This window comes from Thalassophryne amazonica, chromosome 10 (genome assembly GCF_902500255.1).
Source record: "Thalassophryne amazonica chromosome 10, fThaAma1.1, whole genome shotgun sequence".
Classification (NCBI taxonomy): Eukaryota; Metazoa; Chordata; class Actinopteri; order Batrachoidiformes; family Batrachoididae; genus Thalassophryne; species Thalassophryne amazonica.
This window is the reverse complement of record NC_047112.1, coordinates 59,224,297-59,245,097: the sequence shown is the minus strand read 5'-3', so window position 1 is coordinate 59,245,097 and position 20,801 is coordinate 59,224,297. Positions and strand designations below refer to the sequence as shown.

At 42.7% G+C, this 20,801-nt stretch overlaps 1 protein-coding gene across 1 annotated transcript in view; it reads left to right on the top strand.

Moving 5' to 3' along the window:
- The window catches only part of tmem38a (transmembrane protein 38A), a 46,291-nt gene extending 26,072 nt beyond the window's left edge, over nucleotides 1–20,219 (top strand). Inside the window, exons 3-6 of the mRNA XM_034180057.1 lie at nucleotides 4,663–4,847; nucleotides 14,870–14,957; nucleotides 19,152–19,269; nucleotides 19,542–20,219. Coding sequence (XP_034035948.1) covers nucleotides 4,663–4,847; nucleotides 14,870–14,957; nucleotides 19,152–19,269; nucleotides 19,542–19,748 — 598 coding nt within the window. The 3' untranslated portion in view covers nucleotides 19,749–20,219. The remainder of the gene's footprint in view (nucleotides 1–4,662; nucleotides 4,848–14,869; nucleotides 14,958–19,151; nucleotides 19,270–19,541) is intronic.
- Nucleotides 20,220–20,801: the final 582 nt, after the last annotated feature.

Below are 20,801 nucleotides of genomic sequence, written 5' to 3'. Positions count from 1 at the left end.
ACCAAAGAGCTGTCTAAGGACACCAGGGACAAAACTGTAGACCTGCACAAGGCTGGGATGGACTACAGGACAACAGGCAAGCAGCTTGGTAGAAGACAACAACTGTTATGATTATTTATTAGAAAGTGGAAGACACACAAGATGACTGTCAATCTCCCTTGGTCTGGGATTCCATGCAAGATCTCACTTGTGAGGTAAGGATGATTCTGAGAAAGCTCAGAACTACACAGGAGGACCTGGTCAATGACCTGAAGAGCTGGGACCACAGTCACAAAGATTACATTAGTAACACATGATGCTGTCATGGTTTAAAATCCTGCAGGGTAGCAAGGTCCCCCTGCTCAAGCCAGCACATGTCCAGGCCCACTTGAAGTTCACCAGTGACCATCTGGATGATCCAGAGGAGGTATGGGAGAAAGTCATGTGGTCAGATGAGACCAGAATAGAGCTTTTTGGAATCAGCTCCACTTACCATGTTTAGAGGATGAGAACAACCCCAAGAAAACCATCCCAACCGTGAAGCATGGGGGTGGAACCATCATACTCCAGGGGTGCTCTTCTGCAAAGGGGACAGGAAGACTGTACCGTATCAAAGGAAGGATGGATGGGGTCATGTATTGCGAGATTTTGGCAAACAACCTCCTTCCCTCAGTAAGAGCATTGAAGATGGGTCATGGCTGGGTCTTCCAGCATGACAGTGACCCCAAACACACAGCCAGAAAAACTAAGGAGGGGCTCTGTAAGAAGCATTTCAAGGTCCTGGAGTGGCCTGGCCAGTCTCCAGACCTGAACTCAATAAAAAATCTTTGGAGGGAGCTGAAACTCCAAACCTGAAAGATTTAGAGAAGATCTGTATGGAGGAGTGGACCAAAATCCCTGCTGCAGTGTGTGCAAACCAGGTGAAAAACTACAGGAAATATTTGACCTCTGTAATTGCAAACAAAGGCTATTGTACCAAATATTAACATTGATTTTCACAGGTGTTCAAATACTTATTTGCAGCAGTAACATACAAATAAATTAGTAAAAAATCATACATTGTGATTTCCGGATTTTTTTTTTTTTTTAGATTATGTCTCTCACAGTGGACATGCACCTAAGATGAAAATTTGAGACCCCTCCATGATTTCTAAGTGGAAGAACTTGCAAAATCGCAGGGTGTTCAAATACTTATTTTCCTCACTGTACCTATCCACGCCCCTGATTAAAAATGCAAATTTATTTCAATAGCCTATAACTATTCCTGAAATCCAGACTGAACGAGGGGAGATAACTACTAATCCTAACACAATAAACCTAGAGTTCAAGCAATTCTATACAAATTTACAAATCAGAACCACCACATGACCCGTTGGATATTACTACAATTTTGGAAAGACTGAAAATTCCAATGATCACCCCAGAAGTTACTTTACAGGTAGACAAATGTATCACAAAAGAAGTAGTGCAGGCAATTAAATCAATGCAAACGTGGTAAGGCCGGGGGCCTAATGGGTTTCCAGTTGAGATATATAAAAAATTCTCTGATAAATTAGCACCGATCCTTAGCCAGCTGTGCCAGGACATTTGTGAACGGAAATTACCCAAACCATGACCCAGGCTATGATTTCAGTACTGCTTACAAAAGATAAAGACCCTTTATTATGTAGCTCATATCGTCCAATAAGCCTTTTAAACTGTGACTATAAAATTCTTATAAAAATATTAGCCACCCGCATAGACAGTATAATTCCAACAGTCACTGATCCAGATCAAACAGGTTTCATCCCAGGTAGACAATCATTTTATAATATGCGTAGATTGTTTAACATCTTGTATACTCCATGCTTTACATTTGAGGAGACCACAGAGGTGGTGGTCTCCCTAGATGCCGAAAAAGCGTTTGTTCGGGTGGAATGGTGGAATGGCAGTATCTGTTTGCTGTCTTAGAAAAATTTGGCTTTGAACCATCATTTTAATATGGATTAAAATAATATATGATGCACCCACTGCAGCTGTACAGACCAACAACAATATTTCTGATTATTTCCCTCTTTACAGGTCCTGCGGACAAGGTTGCGGCCTCTCCCCATATTTGTTCGATTTCGCAATCGAACCCCTTGCTATAGCCCTTAGAGCAGAAGAGGGTATCACTGGTATCTCCCGTGGTGGTAAAGTACATAAGGTGGCCCTATACACAGATGATTTGCTATTGTACATATTCTAACCTACAGTACTGATTCCAAAGATATTGTTGATACTAGAAAACTTTAGACATCTCTCAGGTTACACACTAAATTATTCAAAGAGCCTGCTTTTTCCAACTGGTCGCACAGATGGGGATTATTCCAAATTTCCGTTGTATTAATATAGTTAAAATGACAGTCTTACCTAGATTTCTTTATGTGTTTCAGATGATCCCTGTATTTATTCCAATGAAAACATTCAAACAGCTAGATGGATTAATTGCTTCATTTATATGGAACAATTCTAACCCTAGGATGAAAAAGCTGTACCTGGAAGTCCCTAAAGATGCGGGCGGATTGGGATTACCCAGTTTTCTTTGGTATTATTGGGCTGCTTACATAGTAAAATTAATGTATTGGATTCATACATATGAGAATAAACTGGGTCCAGACTGGAGTCATATGGAACTGTTATCCAACCCGTTACCAACACTTACATCGGCGATACCACACAATTTTAGTACACCGTTTACAAACCCAGTTTTCAAAGCCACACTTTGAATATGGTTACAGTTTAGAAGACATTATGGTTTAAAGCAATATAATAGGTACTTCCCAATAGCAGATAACCCTCTCTTTCTTCCATCCCGGCTCAATAACATATTCCAACACTGGCATAGAAATAGATTAGTATTCTTTCGTGACTTGTACTCTGATAATTGTTTATCTCATTTGAGACACTTGAAAAGAATTACAATATACCCAGATCGCATTATTTTAGGTTTCTCCAGATACGCAGCTTTACCAGAGAAAATTTCCCTCATTTCCTCGCCCACCTCCCTCAAAGACTATTTGAGACAGATATTTGAAGTATTTTCTAAAATCTGTGGCCAGACTATAAGACTTGACTATCATACAGCCATTTTTGGCATACCGCCCCCAGGACACGACAAGTTTCTAATCTTCAAGCAAACGCCTTGGCATTTGCTTCTTTACTCGCACGCAGACTTATACTTTTTACTTGAGAATCAAACTCAGCCCCGTCGTTTCTGCAGTGGTTGAGGGATGTACTAAGTTTTCTACCTTTGGAAAAACAGATACAAGATATGTAAAGCCCATAGAAACGTCACTCTGACCTGGAGTCCCTTTATAGAGTTTGTAGACGGTTTTTCCTTCCGCTGATATAATTTAACATCAGATGTACTGGATAGTTGAAAAAATTTTAACCTTAATAAAGCTATAACACCAACTCATTTAATATACTACGAGAGGTTCCTGCCTGGCAATTTTTGTATTGGATCTTATTTATTCCATTTCATTTTTGTTCATGAGCCTTACGGGGTGGGGGGTGGGTTTTTATTTTGTATGTACCTTTTATTGTGGGCAGTCTAAGGCACACCTGTGCACTAATCATGGTGTCTAATCAGCATCTTGATATGGCACACCTGTGAGGTGGGATGGATTATCTCAGCAAAGGAGAAGTGCTCACTATCACAGATTTAGACTGGTTTGTGAACAATATTTGAGGGAAATGGTGATATTGTGTATGTGGAAAAAGTTTTAGATCTTTGAGTTCATCTCATACAAAATGGGAGCAAAACCAAAAGTGTTGCCTTTATAGTTTTGTTGAGTATATGTATGTATTTGCATATATATATATATATATATACTGTATATATTCCTTTGTGTGTGTGTTCATGTTCGGTGTTTGTGTTTGTTAATTGAAAACTGCAAAATGAAGTTTATATATATATATTTTTATATATATATAAAAAAAGAAACCACTAATTATGAGTGCATGTGCGCAGGGAGACTTACAGTCATGAGTACTTTGATGTTGTGTTGCTAACTGAGATGCTGAAACACATGCGACGTCCTTTAAAACCTCGCAGACACAATCAATACAGTATCCTTATAAAATCGCAACAATCAACACTGGGCACTACAACTGGCACAATTCAATTTTTCAAAAAGGTTGAGGTAAAAATCTGAAATTTGGTGCACTTATTCTTCACAATGTTTGCCAACATCACATCAAATGCTGATTGGCTGGCTCACCAAAATGGCTGACAAATGTCCAATCAAATTTCTGCAGCCAGTATCTGCCAGTGGGAAGGGCTGACCTTCATGAAACCTTATAGGCTCACTCAGAACTAGTGAATGAAAGTTTGGGCATGAATATGAAACAGATGTGCCACAAGGGGGTGCTATAATAAGCACATTTGTGTTTTGGCTTTTGTCTCAGCAACCAAATGGCCAAAAAAAACCCAAAACATCTATTGCACCCCTTGCTATCAATTTTCACCATCACATTTTCTCAACATTTTAATACATTTAAAAGTAGGAAAAAGAACTTGTCACAGGCAGTTTATATGATTCTCACAATTTGGTATGTCACCTACAGATGTTCTCATTCTGCATCGTAGAAATGAGGCTGCAATTTTTAACTTCTGTCACACTATAATTTTATCTATTTTTCTGTCAAATATAAACACAGGTACCTGATCTTTTACTGCCCGCTGAACCTCTTCTATAAATGTGTGGCTTTTCTACCGGTCAAGCTGGTGTTGGTTGCCATGAAAGAAGTTGTCCGCACTCGTAAGATTGCCGCTGGTGTTCACCATGCCCACCACGCCTACCACCACGGCTTCTTTATTATGGTGATCGTCGGATACGTCAAAGGTCAGTAATGTCAATGTACTTCCTTTCAAATCACAAAGTGTTTATGTATTAATAAATCATCTTGAATGTTTTAAATTGTGTACACCCAAAACCCATATATATTTGTTGAAGAAGTTAAAGGTCAAATTTGCCAAAGGTCAGTCCTTAGGGCAGAGATCATGCCTGCTTGTCTGTTTGTTGGCCTACTCATCCAAAGTCCATTTGCTGATTTGCACTAAAAATTGCCCTTAAACAATTCATTTTAGCAAAAATCATGGAATTTGATGTTCAACCCCATTTGGACCAAATGTGGCACACACTTGGGCAGATTCCAGAACTGCCCTGGCAAAGTCAGCTAGAGGTCAATCATTTGGATGAAGGTCAAGACAATTGGGATGAAATGACAGATTGATGTAGCCCTTACTGGTTATATGCCCATGGCTACTACTGAGTATTCATAAATGAAGACATTGAAAAAGCAAAGTGATATTATCATATGAATGAATGGATTTATTTGGCACACAAATCAACAATAACAAAAAACTCACAACAAAACAATTCTACAATGAACCCATGTGACCGAAAGGGTGAGGGCAGAAGCAAAGCTTATAAATACCCACTCCTTATACTTATAAAATATGCTTATGTGATGTGCATGTACACACACTCACCTTCAACTGTTCAGTCCAATTAAGAGTCGCGGGAAGCTGGAGTGTATCCCAGCAGTCATAGAGCGCAAGGCAGGGTACACCCTGGACAGGACGCCAGTCTGCTGCAGGGCCACATCGAGACAAACAAACACATTCACACCCGCACGCACACCTATGGACAATTTAATGTTTCCAATTCACCTAACCTGCATGTCTTTGGATGTGAGAGGAAGCCGGAGCACTCGGAGAGAACCCACGCAAACACGGGGAGAACACGCAAACTCCACACAGAAAGGTCACAGGTGGGAATCGAAACCCAAAGTAAAGAAAAGGGAATATTAGGCTGTTTAAAAAAAAAAAAAGCAGTGTCTGCATTTTTTCTTTCTGTGAAAAACAGGTGTCAAACAGGTGGCCCTTATTGTACACCCTGTTACGACATACATTGACACAGTGCATATACAGTGGGGGAAATATACTCAACAAAAATATAAACGCAACACTTTTGGTTTTGCTCCCATTTTGTATGAGATGAACTCAAAGATCTAAAACTTTTTCCACATACACAATATCACCATTTCCCTCAAATATTGTTCACAAACCAGTCTAAATCTGTGATAGTGAGCACTTCTCCTTTGCTGAGATAATCCATCCCACCTCACAGGTGTGCCATACCAAGATGCTGATTAGACACCATGATTAGTGCACAGGTGTGCCTTAGACTGTCCACAATAAAAGGCCACTCTGAAAGGTGCAGTTTTATCACACAGCACAATGCCACAGATGTCGCAAGATTTGAGGGAGCGTGCAATTGGCATGATGACAGCAGGAATGTCAACCAGAGCTGTTGCTCGTGTATTGAATGTTCATTTCTCTACCATAAGCCATCTTCAAAGGCGTTTCAGAGAATTTGGCAGTACATCCAACCAGCCTCACAACCGCAGACCACATGTAACCACACCAGCCCAGGACCTCCACATCCAGCATGTTCACCTCCAAGATCGTCTGAGACCAGCCACTCGGACAGCTGCTGAAACAATCAGTTTGCATAACCAAAGAATTTCTGCACAAACTGTCAGAAACCGTCTCAGGGAAGCTCATATGCATGCTCGTCGTCCTCATCTGGGTCTCGACCTGACTCATAACCGACTTGAGTGGGCAAATGCTCACATTCACTGGCGTTTGGCACGTTGGAGGGGTGTTCTCTTCACGGATGAATCCCGGTTCACACTGTCCAGGGCAGATGGCAGACAGCGTGTGTGGCGTTGTGTGGGTGAGCGGTTTTCTGATGTCAGTGTTGTGGATCGAGTGGCCCATGGTGGCGGTGGGGTTATGGTATGGGCAGGCGTCTGTTATGGACGAAGAACACAGGTGCATTTTATTGATGGCATTTTGAATGCACAGAGATACCGTGACGAGATCCTGAGGCCCATTGTTGTGCCATCCAAGAACATCACCTCATGTTGCAGCAGGATAATGCACGGCCCCATGTTGCAAGGATCTGTACACAATTCTTGAAAGCTGAAAATGTCCCAGTTCTTGCATGGCCGGCATACTCACCGGACATGTCACCCATTGAGCATGTTTGGGATGCTCTGGACCGGCATATACGACAGCGTGTACCAGTTCCTGCCAATATCCAGCAACTTCGCACAGCCATTGAAGAGGAGTGGACCAACATTCCACAGGCCACAATTGACAACCTGATCAACTCTATGCGAAGGAGATGTGTTGCACTGCATGAGGCAAATGGTGGTCACACCAGATACTGACTGATATCCCCCCACCAATAAAAGAAAACTGCACCTTTCAGAGTGGCCTTTTATTGTGGACAGTCTAAGGCACACCTGTGCACTAATCATGGTGTCTAATCAGCATCTTGGTATGGCACACCTGTGAGGTGGGATGGATTATCTCAGCAAAGGAGAAGTGCTCACTATCACAGATTTAGACTGGTTTGTGAGCAGTATTTGAGGGAAATGGTGATATTGTGTATGTGGAAAAAGTTTTAGATCTTTGAGTTCATCTCATACAAAATGGGAGCAAAACCAAAAGTGTTGCGTTTATATTTTTGTTGAGTGTAAGTATTTGATCCACTGCAGTGGTGGGCACAGTTCCGCTAATCCGCTAACCACCGATAATGTTTTCATTATCGGATTAGCTTTTCAGATAACTTTGAAAACCATCATCGGACCAATTATCTTCTGATAAGTTTTGATCCGATAATTTTTAGACCGCTAACATATTTTCACAGACATGGTAAACAAAGCTTAACAGTTACAAACGTTTATAAAGTCCATGATCAGTTGAGTAGCTACCTGTTAAATGTTTTATAGTAGATGCGCAGTTCTATCCTCCGCAAACAGAGGAGAGCTGGTTCCAGAAGAAACCGCTCTATCCTCTGCAGACAAAGGAGAACTGGTCACAGAAAAGAAAACAAACTCATTTCTTTTGACCCCATACTGATACGCTGGCAATATCACCCAAGTCATCCAGAGGCATAGAGTTTTAACTTAAAATTTTAACCAAACTAATTTTGGACAAGTTATTTAAATTAATGTCACATCTGAAGTTTTATAAAGTGAAAATATCAGATATATGTTTTAGTTTTAAAGTAATGCACTAATTTTGAAGGTTTTAGTGTGGACATGCTGTGTCCAGAGGTGCATTATGAGTATCTCATCACATTCACGACAAAAGAAATGCATTTGAGACACTCTGATCAGGCTCCACACGGACAACAGCATTAACCTCTTTGTATATTGTGCGTAAAACTCTCGTGAATATATTTTCTAGGTTTATAGACGTTACTGTGTTTGTACGCATCTTAAACGTAGCAGACGCGGCTTATCTGGAATTTGTTTTGGCACGTTTTCACGGTCTCTACTGCCATCTACTGGCAAGTAGTGTTCATGGCAGTATGAGCGTCTGGACGCCAGGAGATGGTAGTGTTCTATTTATTTTGACACCGGTTATATCAGACGGTTATTTAATTAAAACTTGACTTTTGCAAATGTATGGAGCCCGTCTGGGGTATAGTGGTTACATTTTTTTGGCCCACATCATTGCGTTCCCTCGCAATTCCTTTTGTATTCCCTCGCAATATTATTGCGTTCCCACGCAATTTTGCTGCTCCTCTCAGCTGCTTCTCTGCTGCAAGCTATGTAGTAAACAGGAGCTTCCAGCAGAGGGCAGGACTCACAAAGACAGAAGTGCTGACTCATTGTTTGGATCTGTGGTCGTCTTTGATGCTATCACAGGCGATTGTGGTGTTAAAACTAAAATTCCAATAAATTTTTGGGTGTTTTATTGGTTTAGCTTTATAAAAGATAACTTTTCAGTTATCTGTTATAGAAGTTAACTTTTTGGTTAGCTGTGCCCACCACTCATCAACTGTCAATTTTGCAGGTTTTCCCACCTACAAAGAATGGAGAGGTCTGTAATTTGTATCGTAGGTACACTTCAACTGTGAGAGACAGAATCTAAAAAAAAAAAATCCAGAAAATCACATTGTATGATTTTCAAATAATTAATTTGCATTTTATTGCATGAAATAAGTATTTTATCTCCTACCAACTAGCAAGAATTCTGTCTCTCACAGACCTGTTAGTTTTTCTTTAAGAAGCCCTCCTAATCTGCACACTTTTCCCTCTATTGATTGCACCTGTTTGAACTCGTTTCCTGTATAAAAGACACCTGTCCACATAATCAATCACACTCCAACCTGTCCACCATGGCCAAGACCAAAGAGCTGTCTAAAAGGACATCAAGGACAAAACTGTAGACCTGCACAAAGCTGGGATGGGCTACAGGACAATAGGCAAGCAGCTTGGTAGAAGACAACAACTATTATGATTATTTATTAGAAAGTGGAAGAAACACAAGATGACTGTCAATCTCCCTCGGTCTGGGATTCCATGCAAGATCTCACTTTGTGGGGTAACGATGATTCTGAGAAAGCTCAGAACTACACAGGAGGACCTGGTCAGTGACCTGAAGAGAGCTGGGACCACAGTCACAAAGATTACATTAGTAACACACGATGCCGTCATGGTTTAAAATCCTGCAGGGCAGCAAGGTCCCCCTGCTCAAGTCAGCACATGTCCAGGCCCGTTTGAAGTTCACCAGTGACCATCTGGATGGTCCAGAGGAGGCATGGGAGAAGATCATGTGGTCAGATGAGACCAGAATAGAGCTTTTTGGAATCAGCTCCACTTACCATGTTTAGAGGATGAGAACAACCCCAAAAAAACTGTCCCAACCGTGAAGCATGGGGGTGGAAACATCATACTCTGGGGGTGCTCTTCTGCAAAGGGGACAGGACGACTGCACCGTATTGAAGGGAGGATGGATGGGGTCATGTATTGCAAGATTTTGGCAAACAACTTCCTTCCCTCAGTAAGAGCATTGAAGATGGGTCATGGCTGAGTCTTGCAGCATGACAATGATCCCAAACACACAGCCAGGGCAACTAAGAAGTGGCTCCATAAGAAGCATTTCAAGGTCCTGGAGTAGCCTGGCCAGTCTCCAGACCTGAACACAATAGAAAATCTTTGGAGGGAGCTGAAACTCCAAACCTGAAAGATCTGGAGAAGATCTGCATGGAGGAGTGGACCAAAATCCCTGTTGCAGTGTGTGCATACTTGGTCAAGAACTACAGGAAACGTTTGACCTCTGTAATGGCAAACAAATGTTTCTGTACCAATTATTAAGGTCTGTTTCTAGGGGATCAAATACTTATTTCATGCAATAAAATGCAAATTAATTATTTAAAAATCATACATTGTGATTTTCTGGATTTTTTATTTTTTTTTAGATTCTGTCTCTCACAGTTGAAGTGTACCTACGATAAAAAATACAGACCTCTTTGTAGGTGGAAAAACCTGCAAAATTGACAGTGGATCAAATACTTATTGTCGCCACGACGATATATGCACTGTGCAAAGGCACCGGCACATAATGTCACCAGCACATACTGTCCAAAGCGACAATACTGTATATACTTACAGTCAAAGCAGATATTGTCGCTGGTCATCACAGCAAGAAGTAAAACTTGATTAACTATGAATTGTTTTGTTTTTATCTCTGTCTTACACATACACTCACTCACTCACTCTCATTATGTCCACCAAGAACGTAATAAAATCATCAGCATTTATTTAGTATTTGTTTAATATGCTATTCAAATTCAGCGGGTGGTGTCGTCTGATCTGAGGTCGTAGTCCAAAGGTGTTTTTTTTTGTTTTTTTTTTGTGAGCGGCCCTGTCTCAGGAGGGCAAGGCGGCGGGAGGTTGCAGGCAACTCCATCGCTGGAGACCATCGCCGGAGACCGTTGCAAGTTGACCGCTAACCCACGACGAGGGCACCCGGAGCACGAAGGTCTAAAAAATAGGTTTCCCGTGGATGCGCACCGGGTTTGGTTCTGGCATTTTATCACTGTGAGCGCATGAAAAGTGTCACATTTATTTTCTTGCAAGCCTTCTCAAAAATGCCAGGACTTTTAACGACCAGTGTGCACAGGACCGAGGAAGATGGTTTGATCCATCCTGTACTGACTGATGATGCATAACGCGGAGCAGCTTCTGTGCAGCCTGCAGAACGCCACATCATTTCTGCATGACTTTTGGCATGTTGGTGAATTATTCAAAGTGCTCCGGTGATATTGGCTCAGTAGTAATATAAATGCCGGCGCTGCTGCTTCTGCTGCTGATGGCGGTGACACAAAAGGGAGCATGTGGGAGACCCTGAACCCTCGCACTGTGCATAAGCACAGTGACAATTTCAGATGAAATAGTCACCGTGTGGTTGAATGTGGTTGCTGAGTCCTCTCGTGCCCTCCTCACCATGGGTTTGCCAAAGTGTGCAGTTGAGCAGAAAATGACTGTCGTGTGGTGATGTAAGACTAAAAGACATTTAAACAGGTGCTTTTTGCTGTGAAGTTCAATTAAGCGTGCGCGATATTATACTGTCATGTATGTGCAGACGAGGACGATTCGGGCTGCTGCCGGTGGAATAATCACACAGGAATTTACGCTGTGCCAACTCTGCACCACACATTTACGCGCAAATCCAACCAGCTTTTACACACGAGTTGCATGGATTTAATTCCTAACTTCCTACTTTTAAACTTTGATAAGACTGAAATGATGGTTCTTGGTCCAGCAAGACATCGGCATCAGTTTGACCAGCTGGCACTCAGCCTGGGTTCCTGTGTCATACATCATACAGATAAAATGAGGAACCTTGGGGTAATTTTTGATCCCACGTTGTCTTTTGACCTCCACATCAGGGATGTTACTAGGACTGCTTTTTTCCATCTGAGAAATATAGCGAGGATCCGCCTCATCCTGTCCATGGCTGATGCTGAGACCCTGATTCATGCTTTTGTTTCTTCTAGACTAGATTATTGTAATGTTCTATTTTCAGTGTTACCACAGTCCAGCATTAGGGGTCTTCAGCTGGTTCAGAACGCTGCCGCCAGACTTCTGACACGTAGCAGAAGGTCTGAACATATCACACCCATTTTGGCATCTTTGCACTGGCTCCCTGTCTCTGTGAGAGCAGATTTTAAGGTTTTGTTATTGACTTATAAGGTTGTTCATGGACTGGCGCCATCTTATCTGGCTGATCTGGTGGAACTCTACATGCCGGCCTGGGCTTTGCAGTCGCAGGATGCGGGACTTCTCTGTGTTCCCAGGGTGAAGAAGAAGTCAGCAGGTCAAAGAGCCTTTTCGTATCGTGCACCCACCCTGTGGAACAGTCTTCCTGCGACCGTGAGGCAGTCTGAGTCTGTGGACATTTTTAAGTCAAGACTCAAAACCTATTTTATTCTCTTTCTTATGGAGTTTTTATTTGTTTTATTCTTTTACTTCTGTTTTTATTCATGTATTTGAATTTTTTATTCATTTTTAATTATTTATTCAATTTTATGTTGACTTGTTTTATGTAAGGCGCCTTGAGACGGCTTTTGCTGTGATTTGGTGCATTATAAGCTAATTAAATTAAATTAAATTTGAAAATTCGAGCACAGTCACACAGCCAGCCTGAAGGTAGAGAACATGCTCTCTACTCTCGAGGTGCATTCGAGGTGGAAGAATATCGAACACTGGTCAAAGTGCCGTCTGACCACAATGTGACTGCATTGTCAGCATTCAATACGGCATCCCAACAGCATTCGAGACAATCTGAACGGGGTCGGCCAACAAACAGCAATGGTCAGCCAATACAGAACCTGGCCGGATGTCTCGAATGACGCACAAATGAGCCAGAATGCACCTGAGTGTACCCAGAATGTCCCAAGTGGGGGCTGAATGCAACATGGACTCCATATGAATGTCCCGAGTGGCCCCCCCAATGCAACACAAATGTGAATGTGTCCCGAATGCAACACAAATGCGAACAGAATGTCCCGAGTACACCCCAAATGTGAACAGAATGTCCCGAGTTGCCGCCAAATTCAACACGAATGAGGCTGGAACATCCCAACTGGACTACATCGACTGCAACACCACCAGATAGTATAAGAAGGCGGGACGCTGGGCTGGGGGGAGTTGGAGGGGTCCTGCTTGTTGTGCTGGGGGGGGGCTTGGGTGTCGTGGGGCCCTTGTGCTTCCTGGCCCCGGGGGTTGGGCCTTGCCTCTTGTCTGGGGGCCGGGCCTCGCCCTCGTCTGATGCGGTGGTCCCTGCCCGTGTTTTGAATTTGGTTGCGGTGGCTCTTTTGCCCCCCGTCCTTGCCGCCGTTCGCTCCTGCCTTTGGGGGCCGTGGCCATGGTGGTGTGGTTCTGCGGTCCCCTCCTATTGGTGGGCTCTGCTGGCACCCTGTGTGCTTCCCTTGGGTATGGGGCTCCCTGTGCCTCCGTGGGGGGGGGGGGGGGGTGTTGTCGGGGTTCGTCGTCGGCCCAGTGGCTCTGGGGGCTGCCCTTCCTGGCCCCTGTGCCCGTCCACTGCCCTTTTGTCCTGGTTTCTCCTGGAGCCCCACATCCGGGGCCCGTTGCCATCGTCGCTCGCAGCCGGCTGTATGGCTTTGACGTGCCGGAGTGGTCCATGTCATATGGTAAGGTTCTGTACTTTAGTCTTGGCCCAACACACCAGCCACAGTAGTGATCAGATATTTAGCTGTGATCTGGGTCTCTGTGTGTGGATGGTTGCGTGTTTGTGGCCGTCACCACAATTCGGTTTTGGGTGCTCTCAAGGGGATTAACACTCTGGTGTCCTAGATTAGGGTACGGATGCTCACTAATTAGACAACAGACTGTTGCTGTCACTGTTTGTTCATGTGTGGTTGCTTGTCCTGGTAGGTTGTATGATTCAGGCCCCGTCTCCTCAGTGTCTCACTTCAGTTACTGCCTTCATCACTTGTTGTTCGTTCTTGTCTGCCTTTGTGTTGTTTTGGTGGGTAGCCCTTCCTGATAGAAGTTGTTGGTTGGCTTTGAGTAGGATGTTGAAGGCTGATCGGGAAGGGTGGATGGGGTCTCACACACACACACACCCACACACTACATTCAGTCACACACTACATACCTTCTGTCTTGCAAGAATAAATTGCATATATGTTTATGTTATTAATGTTCATAAATGGTTCTGCTAGTGTGGCATTTACCATTACTATATATGCAAACGGGGAGGGGGGGGATAAAGTTACCTGTGAGTACTGTAACAGGCAGAAGATGCCAATGTGAAGTCAAGCTATTTGATCATGTGATAATTTTTTCTTCATGTTGTGATTTGTTATAGAATGTGCATTGTTATAAATGCATTTGTATGTATGGAAATAAAAGCTATTATGTGGATTTTGAGCTTCAGTTACTTTTTTAACCCTCAAACAACCAAGCTATTTTAGCAACTAATATGACCATGTGGGGTTATTTATGGCCCCATTGACTTTATATTGTAATACTTCTATATAAATGATTGTTTTAGGGTTCTGAAGCTATAATGTTGAAAAGCTCATAGATCTTCCTGGGGTCATAAGTGACCGCGCACACGTTTGGATTATACTTGCCACACGGATCGGCTGATCCTTGCAAAATTCTGTGAACAAATGCAGGGCAAATAGATTGACAAATTCGTGGTAGGAAACTTTTTCCAATTAAAATGAGCAAAATGGTTCACAAAACAATATGTCTGGGGTCATAAATGACCCAACTCAGTCAGTTGCTGTTATTTTGAACACAGCTGTATTTCACTAAAATCTTATCCACATATTTCTGATGATTCATCCCTGTGAAACTGTCTAGCAATAGTAAAGTGGGATTAAAAATCTTAAACATTTCTCTGGCTTTGTCAGCCCCTGCAGATATGACAATAAGCCATGACTCTGCAGCAACAGTGAAAGTCAGATAAAAGCATCTGTCTTTTTTGCCCTCATTTTTAAATTGTCTGTCTTCATCATTTCAGGGTCTGGAGTGGCTCTCATGTCCAATTTTGAGCAACTGCTGCGTGGTGTGTGGAGGCCAGAGAGCAACGAGATCCTCAACATGTCATTGTAAGTCTGTGTGTCCTGCTCACCGCCTGCTTGTGGGCAAAGACATCAGAGCCTCTTCCACAGTAGTGTGGAAATCAAATCTTCACTCAGAGACAAACACGAGTTTTTTAGGATAACTCAAAAATGTGTGGCTGGAGTTTCATGAAGCTTGGAGGAGGGACCCACCCATGACATTATAATCCAGGGGATGCTCCAAATTGTTTTTTGAACTTTCATCAAAGTTATCCCCTAATGGGGCTATTCCACAGAGCACTGTTCCTACCCAGTTAATCCCGAAAAAGCAAATCAGAGCATGATCATCAAAGCATCATAGTAACTTATTGGTCCATCTTTACCAATCTTGAACAAACTTGGTATACATAGTAGTTATGGCCATCATCAGCACCGCATTTGAAATTGGGATCCAATTTTTGAACTGTTCAACAAAGAAAAGTTTTAAGGTACAGCAGTGTTTTTGATCATGTCTGGCCTAGGGTGCAGCTTCTTATTTTTGTTTTCAAGTGGGTTGCCACGACTGCACTTTATAAGAGAGCATGTTAGGAGGCAAACTAGATTAAGCCTTTTCATCCCCTTTTTTCCCTTTTTTGGATCATGGGTGAATGTAGTAGAACAGCATCCTGTGGAATCCTGTAAGGCATTATAAGACATTTTGTCAGTTTCTCATAGAATATCGAGGAGTAGAAGTCCTGCACAGGTCTTGATGCCCCATCAGCCCAGTACTTATACCCAGATACTGTAGTGCAAAGTGTGTGACAGTCTTCAGCTCCCTCTGGATAGGACACCAGTGGATCACAGGTTATTTCCCCAGCCAAGCCTGGTACCCATATACATATAACTGGGTAGACTGGGACTCTCTCAGGTGTTTTGATTAGGAAGAAACCTCAACTTCACTAGACTCAGAGGGGTGACCATCTGCTTTGGCCATACTACCAATAACAAAATAACAAATAAATCAAAGTACAGCAAAACAACACACATAAACAATTGTGTGTTTACAATGACCGAATTGCTCAAAAGACAACTGAGAGGCGAAGAGCAGAGTTTCAGTAAATGGACTGCAGGTGGTGAGTCACTAATAGCTGCCACATCAGTCACTGAAAACATACTCCATATTTCGACAACACCATGCTTCCTTAGGTCCTCGTCATGCTCCAGATTCTTACAGTTTCCTTGTAGATCTCGCATGTCCCAGTCAGTGTTGGAATCACAATCAGTCAACAGAGGTGAAACTTAGAACCCCAATTCCAATGAAGTTGGGACGTTGTGTGAAATGTAAAAACAAAACAGAATACAATGATTTGCAAATCCTCTTCAACCTATATTCAATTGAATACACCACAAAGATGAGATATTTAATGTTCAAACTGATTTTTGTGCAAATATTTGCTGATTTTGAAATGGATGCCTGCAACACGTTTCAAAAAAGCTGGGACAGTGGTATGTTTACTACTGTGTTACATCATCTTTCCTTCGAACAACACTCGATAAGCATTTGGGAACTGAGGACACTAACTGTGAGTGTCATGATTTGGTATAAAAGGAGCATCCCCAAAAGTCTCAGGAGTTCAGAAGCAAAGATGGGTGAGGATCACCACTTTGTGAACAAATGTGTGAAAAAATATTCCAACAGTTTAAGAACAATGTTTGTCAATGTTCAACTGCAAGGAATTTAGGGATTCCATCAGTCCATAATATAATCAGACGTTTCAGAGAATCTGGAGAACTTTATACACGTAAGCAACAAGGCCGAAAAACAACATTGAATGCCCGTAACCTTCGATCCCTCAGGCAGCACTACATTAAAAACCAAGATCATTGTGTAAAGGATCTTACTGCGTTGGCTCAGGAACACTTCAGAAACCATTGTCAGTTAACACAATTTGTCACTACATCTATAGGTGCAAGTTAAAACTCTAACATGCAAAGCAAAAGTTTCTGTGTAGGCTCTCAGTTGTCCAGGTGGTTTCCATAGTAGAGAAGCTTGAATCTTCGACTGGACTGGGTTGCTTGACGTGAGGACGTTTCGCTTCAAATCACAGAAGCTTCCTCAGCTAAAATTCTTGCTCTGGTAGTCTGACTTCTGTCTTGACTCCTGTAGAGAAGAATAAACCAGAAGCCAACAAAAGCTGGAGTTTTATCCTAACCAGACCCCTCCTACCGAGAGGCCGATTGCTATAGGCTAGTGACTAAACAGTAGCTCTAATTAGCACCTATTGTGCACTCTCCTAATGATGGGATGGAAGCCTCCCCTGATGGCTCCCTTGACGACTCTCCTGATGATGTGAATGACTCACCATGAACAAAAAACTGAAACTGCTTAGACCTGAGTACCCCATTGTAAACAGGGGACAAAGTGTGTCTGAGACCCGCCCCCGGTTAAGGCTGGGTTTCAACTGTTTTACAAAGAATGCTTCCTTGACACCTCTCTCAAACCATTTCTTCTCTCTGGCTAAGATTTTAACTTCCTTGTCCTCAAACGTGTGGTTAGTGTCTTTCAGGTGGAGATGAACTGCAGACTGAGGTCCACTGGTGACCTCTCTGCGGTGCTGGTATAGCCTCTTGTTTAAAGGTTGCTTAGTCTCACCTATGTAGTGTTCATTACAGTTTTCCTGACATCTGATATAATACACTACATTGCTCTGTTTGTAACTAGGGATCCTGTCCTTAGGGTGAACTAATTTCTGTCTCAAGGTGTTAACTGGTTTAAAGTAAACTGGGATTTTGTGCTGTCTGAAGATCCTCTGTAGTTTTTCCCCTACTCCTGCTAAATAAGGGAGAGACACTCCTCTTCTTCTTGTCTCCGTCTCCTCTCTATCTGGTCTCTTTGTTTTCTGGGACTTCTGCACTTTGTCCAGGGACCATCGTGGGTGCCCACATACTGTGAGGGCTTTCCGTACAAGTTGTTGTTCTTTAGCCCTTCCCTTTGCAGTTGTGGGTACCTGTAGGGCTCTGTGTTGAAGAGTCCTGATCACCCCGAGCTTGTGTTCAAGGGGGTGGTTTGAGCCAAAGAGCAGATATTGGTCAGTGTGAGTGGGTTTTCTGTAAACCTCTGTCTGGAGCTGCCTGTTCTCTCCAATCGTAACATCACAGTCCCCCATTGTGGCCAATCTGTACATGGAGCGAGTGGAGAAGACAGCCTTGACGTCGTTCACGGGCATCTCTCCCAGTCACTGGTTCAGATATGTCGATGACACATGGGTTAAAATCAAGCAACAGGAGGTCGAGGACTTTACAGAACACATCAATTCGGTGGATTCCAATATCAAGTTCACACGTGAGGATGCCAGAAACAACCATTTAGCCTTCTTGGACTGGGATTGTGTCCTCTGGACAAATGAGAAAAAAGACCATCCACATTGTTACCGGCGCAAAGTTCAAAAACCAGCATCTGTGATGGCATGGGGGTGTTAATGTCCATGGCATGAGCAACTTACACATCTGTGATGGTACCATTAATGCTGAAAGGTACATCCAGGTTTTGGAGTAACACATGCTGCCATCCAAGCAACGTCTTTTTCAGGGACGTCCCTGCTTATTTCAGCAAGACAATGCCAAGCCACATTCTGCACGTGTTACAACAGCGTGGCTTCGTAATAAAAGAATGTGGGTACTAGAGTGTCCTGCCTGCAGTCCACACCTGTCGCCCATTGAAAATGTGTGGCGCATTATGAAGCACAAGATATGACAATGGAGACCCCGGGCTGTTGAACAACTGAAGTTGTACGTCAAGCAAGAATGGGAACGAATTACACCTACAAAGCTTCAACAATTAGTGTCCTCAGTTCCCAAACCCTTCGAGTGTTGTTAGAAGGAAAAAGGTGATGTAACACAGTGGTAAACATACCACTGTCCCAGCTTTTTTGAAACGTGTTTGCCGGCATCCATTTCAAAATGAGCAAATATTTGCACAAAAACAATAAAGTTCATCAGTTTGAACATTAAATATCTTGTCTTTGTGGTGTATTCAATTGAATATAGGTTGAAGAGGATTTGCAAATCGTATTCTGGTTTTTATTTACATTTTACACAATGTCCCAACTTCATTGGAACTGGGGTTGTAAAACAAACAAAAAACCCTCTGTGGAGGTACCTTTAGATAGTATGCCACTGTATTTTAGATTTTAGTCCAACACTGCTATATAATCTTGATGTTTGTATTCAGGCACTCACTGACTGGTTGTTTCTTGCCTGCAGCCCGACCAAAGCCAGTCTGTATGGTGCCATCCTTTTCACCATGCAGGAGGCTCACTGGCTGCCAGTGTCGAAGAGCACCCTCATCCTCGCCTTCACCCTCTTCATGGCCACGTGCAAAGTAAATGAGTATATATTTGTCTTTGGAAGAGCAATGGAATAAAAAAAGCTCTCTGTAGGGAGAAGGGGCGTGTTAGTTGCAGAAATCTTTTGTTTCTTGAAGTCCTCAAAGTTGAGTCGTTTTTTGGAGGAGGGGGGAATTATCTGCAAAACTGGACTTTTGAACGACAACCTTTAATGTATCTGGAACACCCTTATTTCCATGTGTGCTGAAATCACATTTTAAAAAGTATGTGTCCTGAACTCTCGTGTTGTCTTCTATCTGTCCTATAGGTGACAATGACCGTCCGACACACTCACGGTTCCCCTTTCACCCTCATTGAGTCCTGGGTTTGCCATTTTGTTTTTGGCTCCCCTCTTGGCAGCAGTGAGGATGATCACCACCATCATGCCGCCGCTGCATCCCCAATGTCACCATTGAAAACCAAAGAGGAGCTGAGCGAAGGTGCTCGCAAGAGGAAGGCCAAGAAAGCAGAGTAGAGCGCTGCACCGCGCTGCACCCGTCCAAATGGCGTTCACACGATTGGGATTCCCCATTCTTTTCTAGAGAAACGGACAGTGAGACCCTTTCTATCAGAGTAAAATGGTGCTTTCTGCATTTGACACCGCTGGAGGACTCTGTAAATACCACAGCTAATCTTTCACAACTTCAACTCAACCCTGACCTATTAATCTGTTTATGTGCATTTATGAAAAGCTGCACCAGTCCTTCAACAGTTTGTGGAGATCTGCGCTGTAGGAGGTGCATGGTCAAGTTTAGATCCTTTATCAGTGGTTCTGTCACCAGGTGTCAGTGGTTTTTAGTTTCTTAAAGTACCATCAAACCTGGATTCAGTTACAAACAGAAATTCGAATGTGAATAAAAACATTATGTGAAAGAAGGTTACTGCTTTTTACACTGACATGAAGTCGACTTCATGTCTTTAAATAAAATGAAGGGAAGCCTTTCCACTTCTTGTAGTTTTATTTATTTTATTTTTTGGCACTAACTTCTGAGTAAAAAGAAACACAAAGATGCTTTAATATTGCTTCATGAGTAAAATTTCTGTCAGATTTTCTATGGGATGCTACATACAATAGTAAATGACGGTGTGTAACAGGTAAAGGTAACATTCTGGATCAGATCACAGTCAACAGTGTGTGTGACTGACTAAATGGAAACCACTAAATGGTGAATTTGCTGTTGAGGAATGGCCTGCCACTCCTCCCTCAAGGCATTCTGGAGTCGAACAATGTTGTTGAGTATCACGATACAAGTGTGAACATGACAGTCCAGAATGTCCCATATGTGTTCTATGGGTCTGTCACGGGTCAAGAGTCAAGAGTTTGGAACTCTTGGTCCAACGGAAGCTGCTATCTGATGAAGGCCTTTTGGCCGAAACGTAATTATTATGAAATAAAACAGCGGCTAGACAATATTTTGAGTGTGCTATGCTTTTTCTTTATATTTGAGTTAGTATTTCTGCATGTGCACCTCAGCGGAGGATCTTGATGTGCATTTTTTTATTTATTTAATTTAGGTATATTGTACCT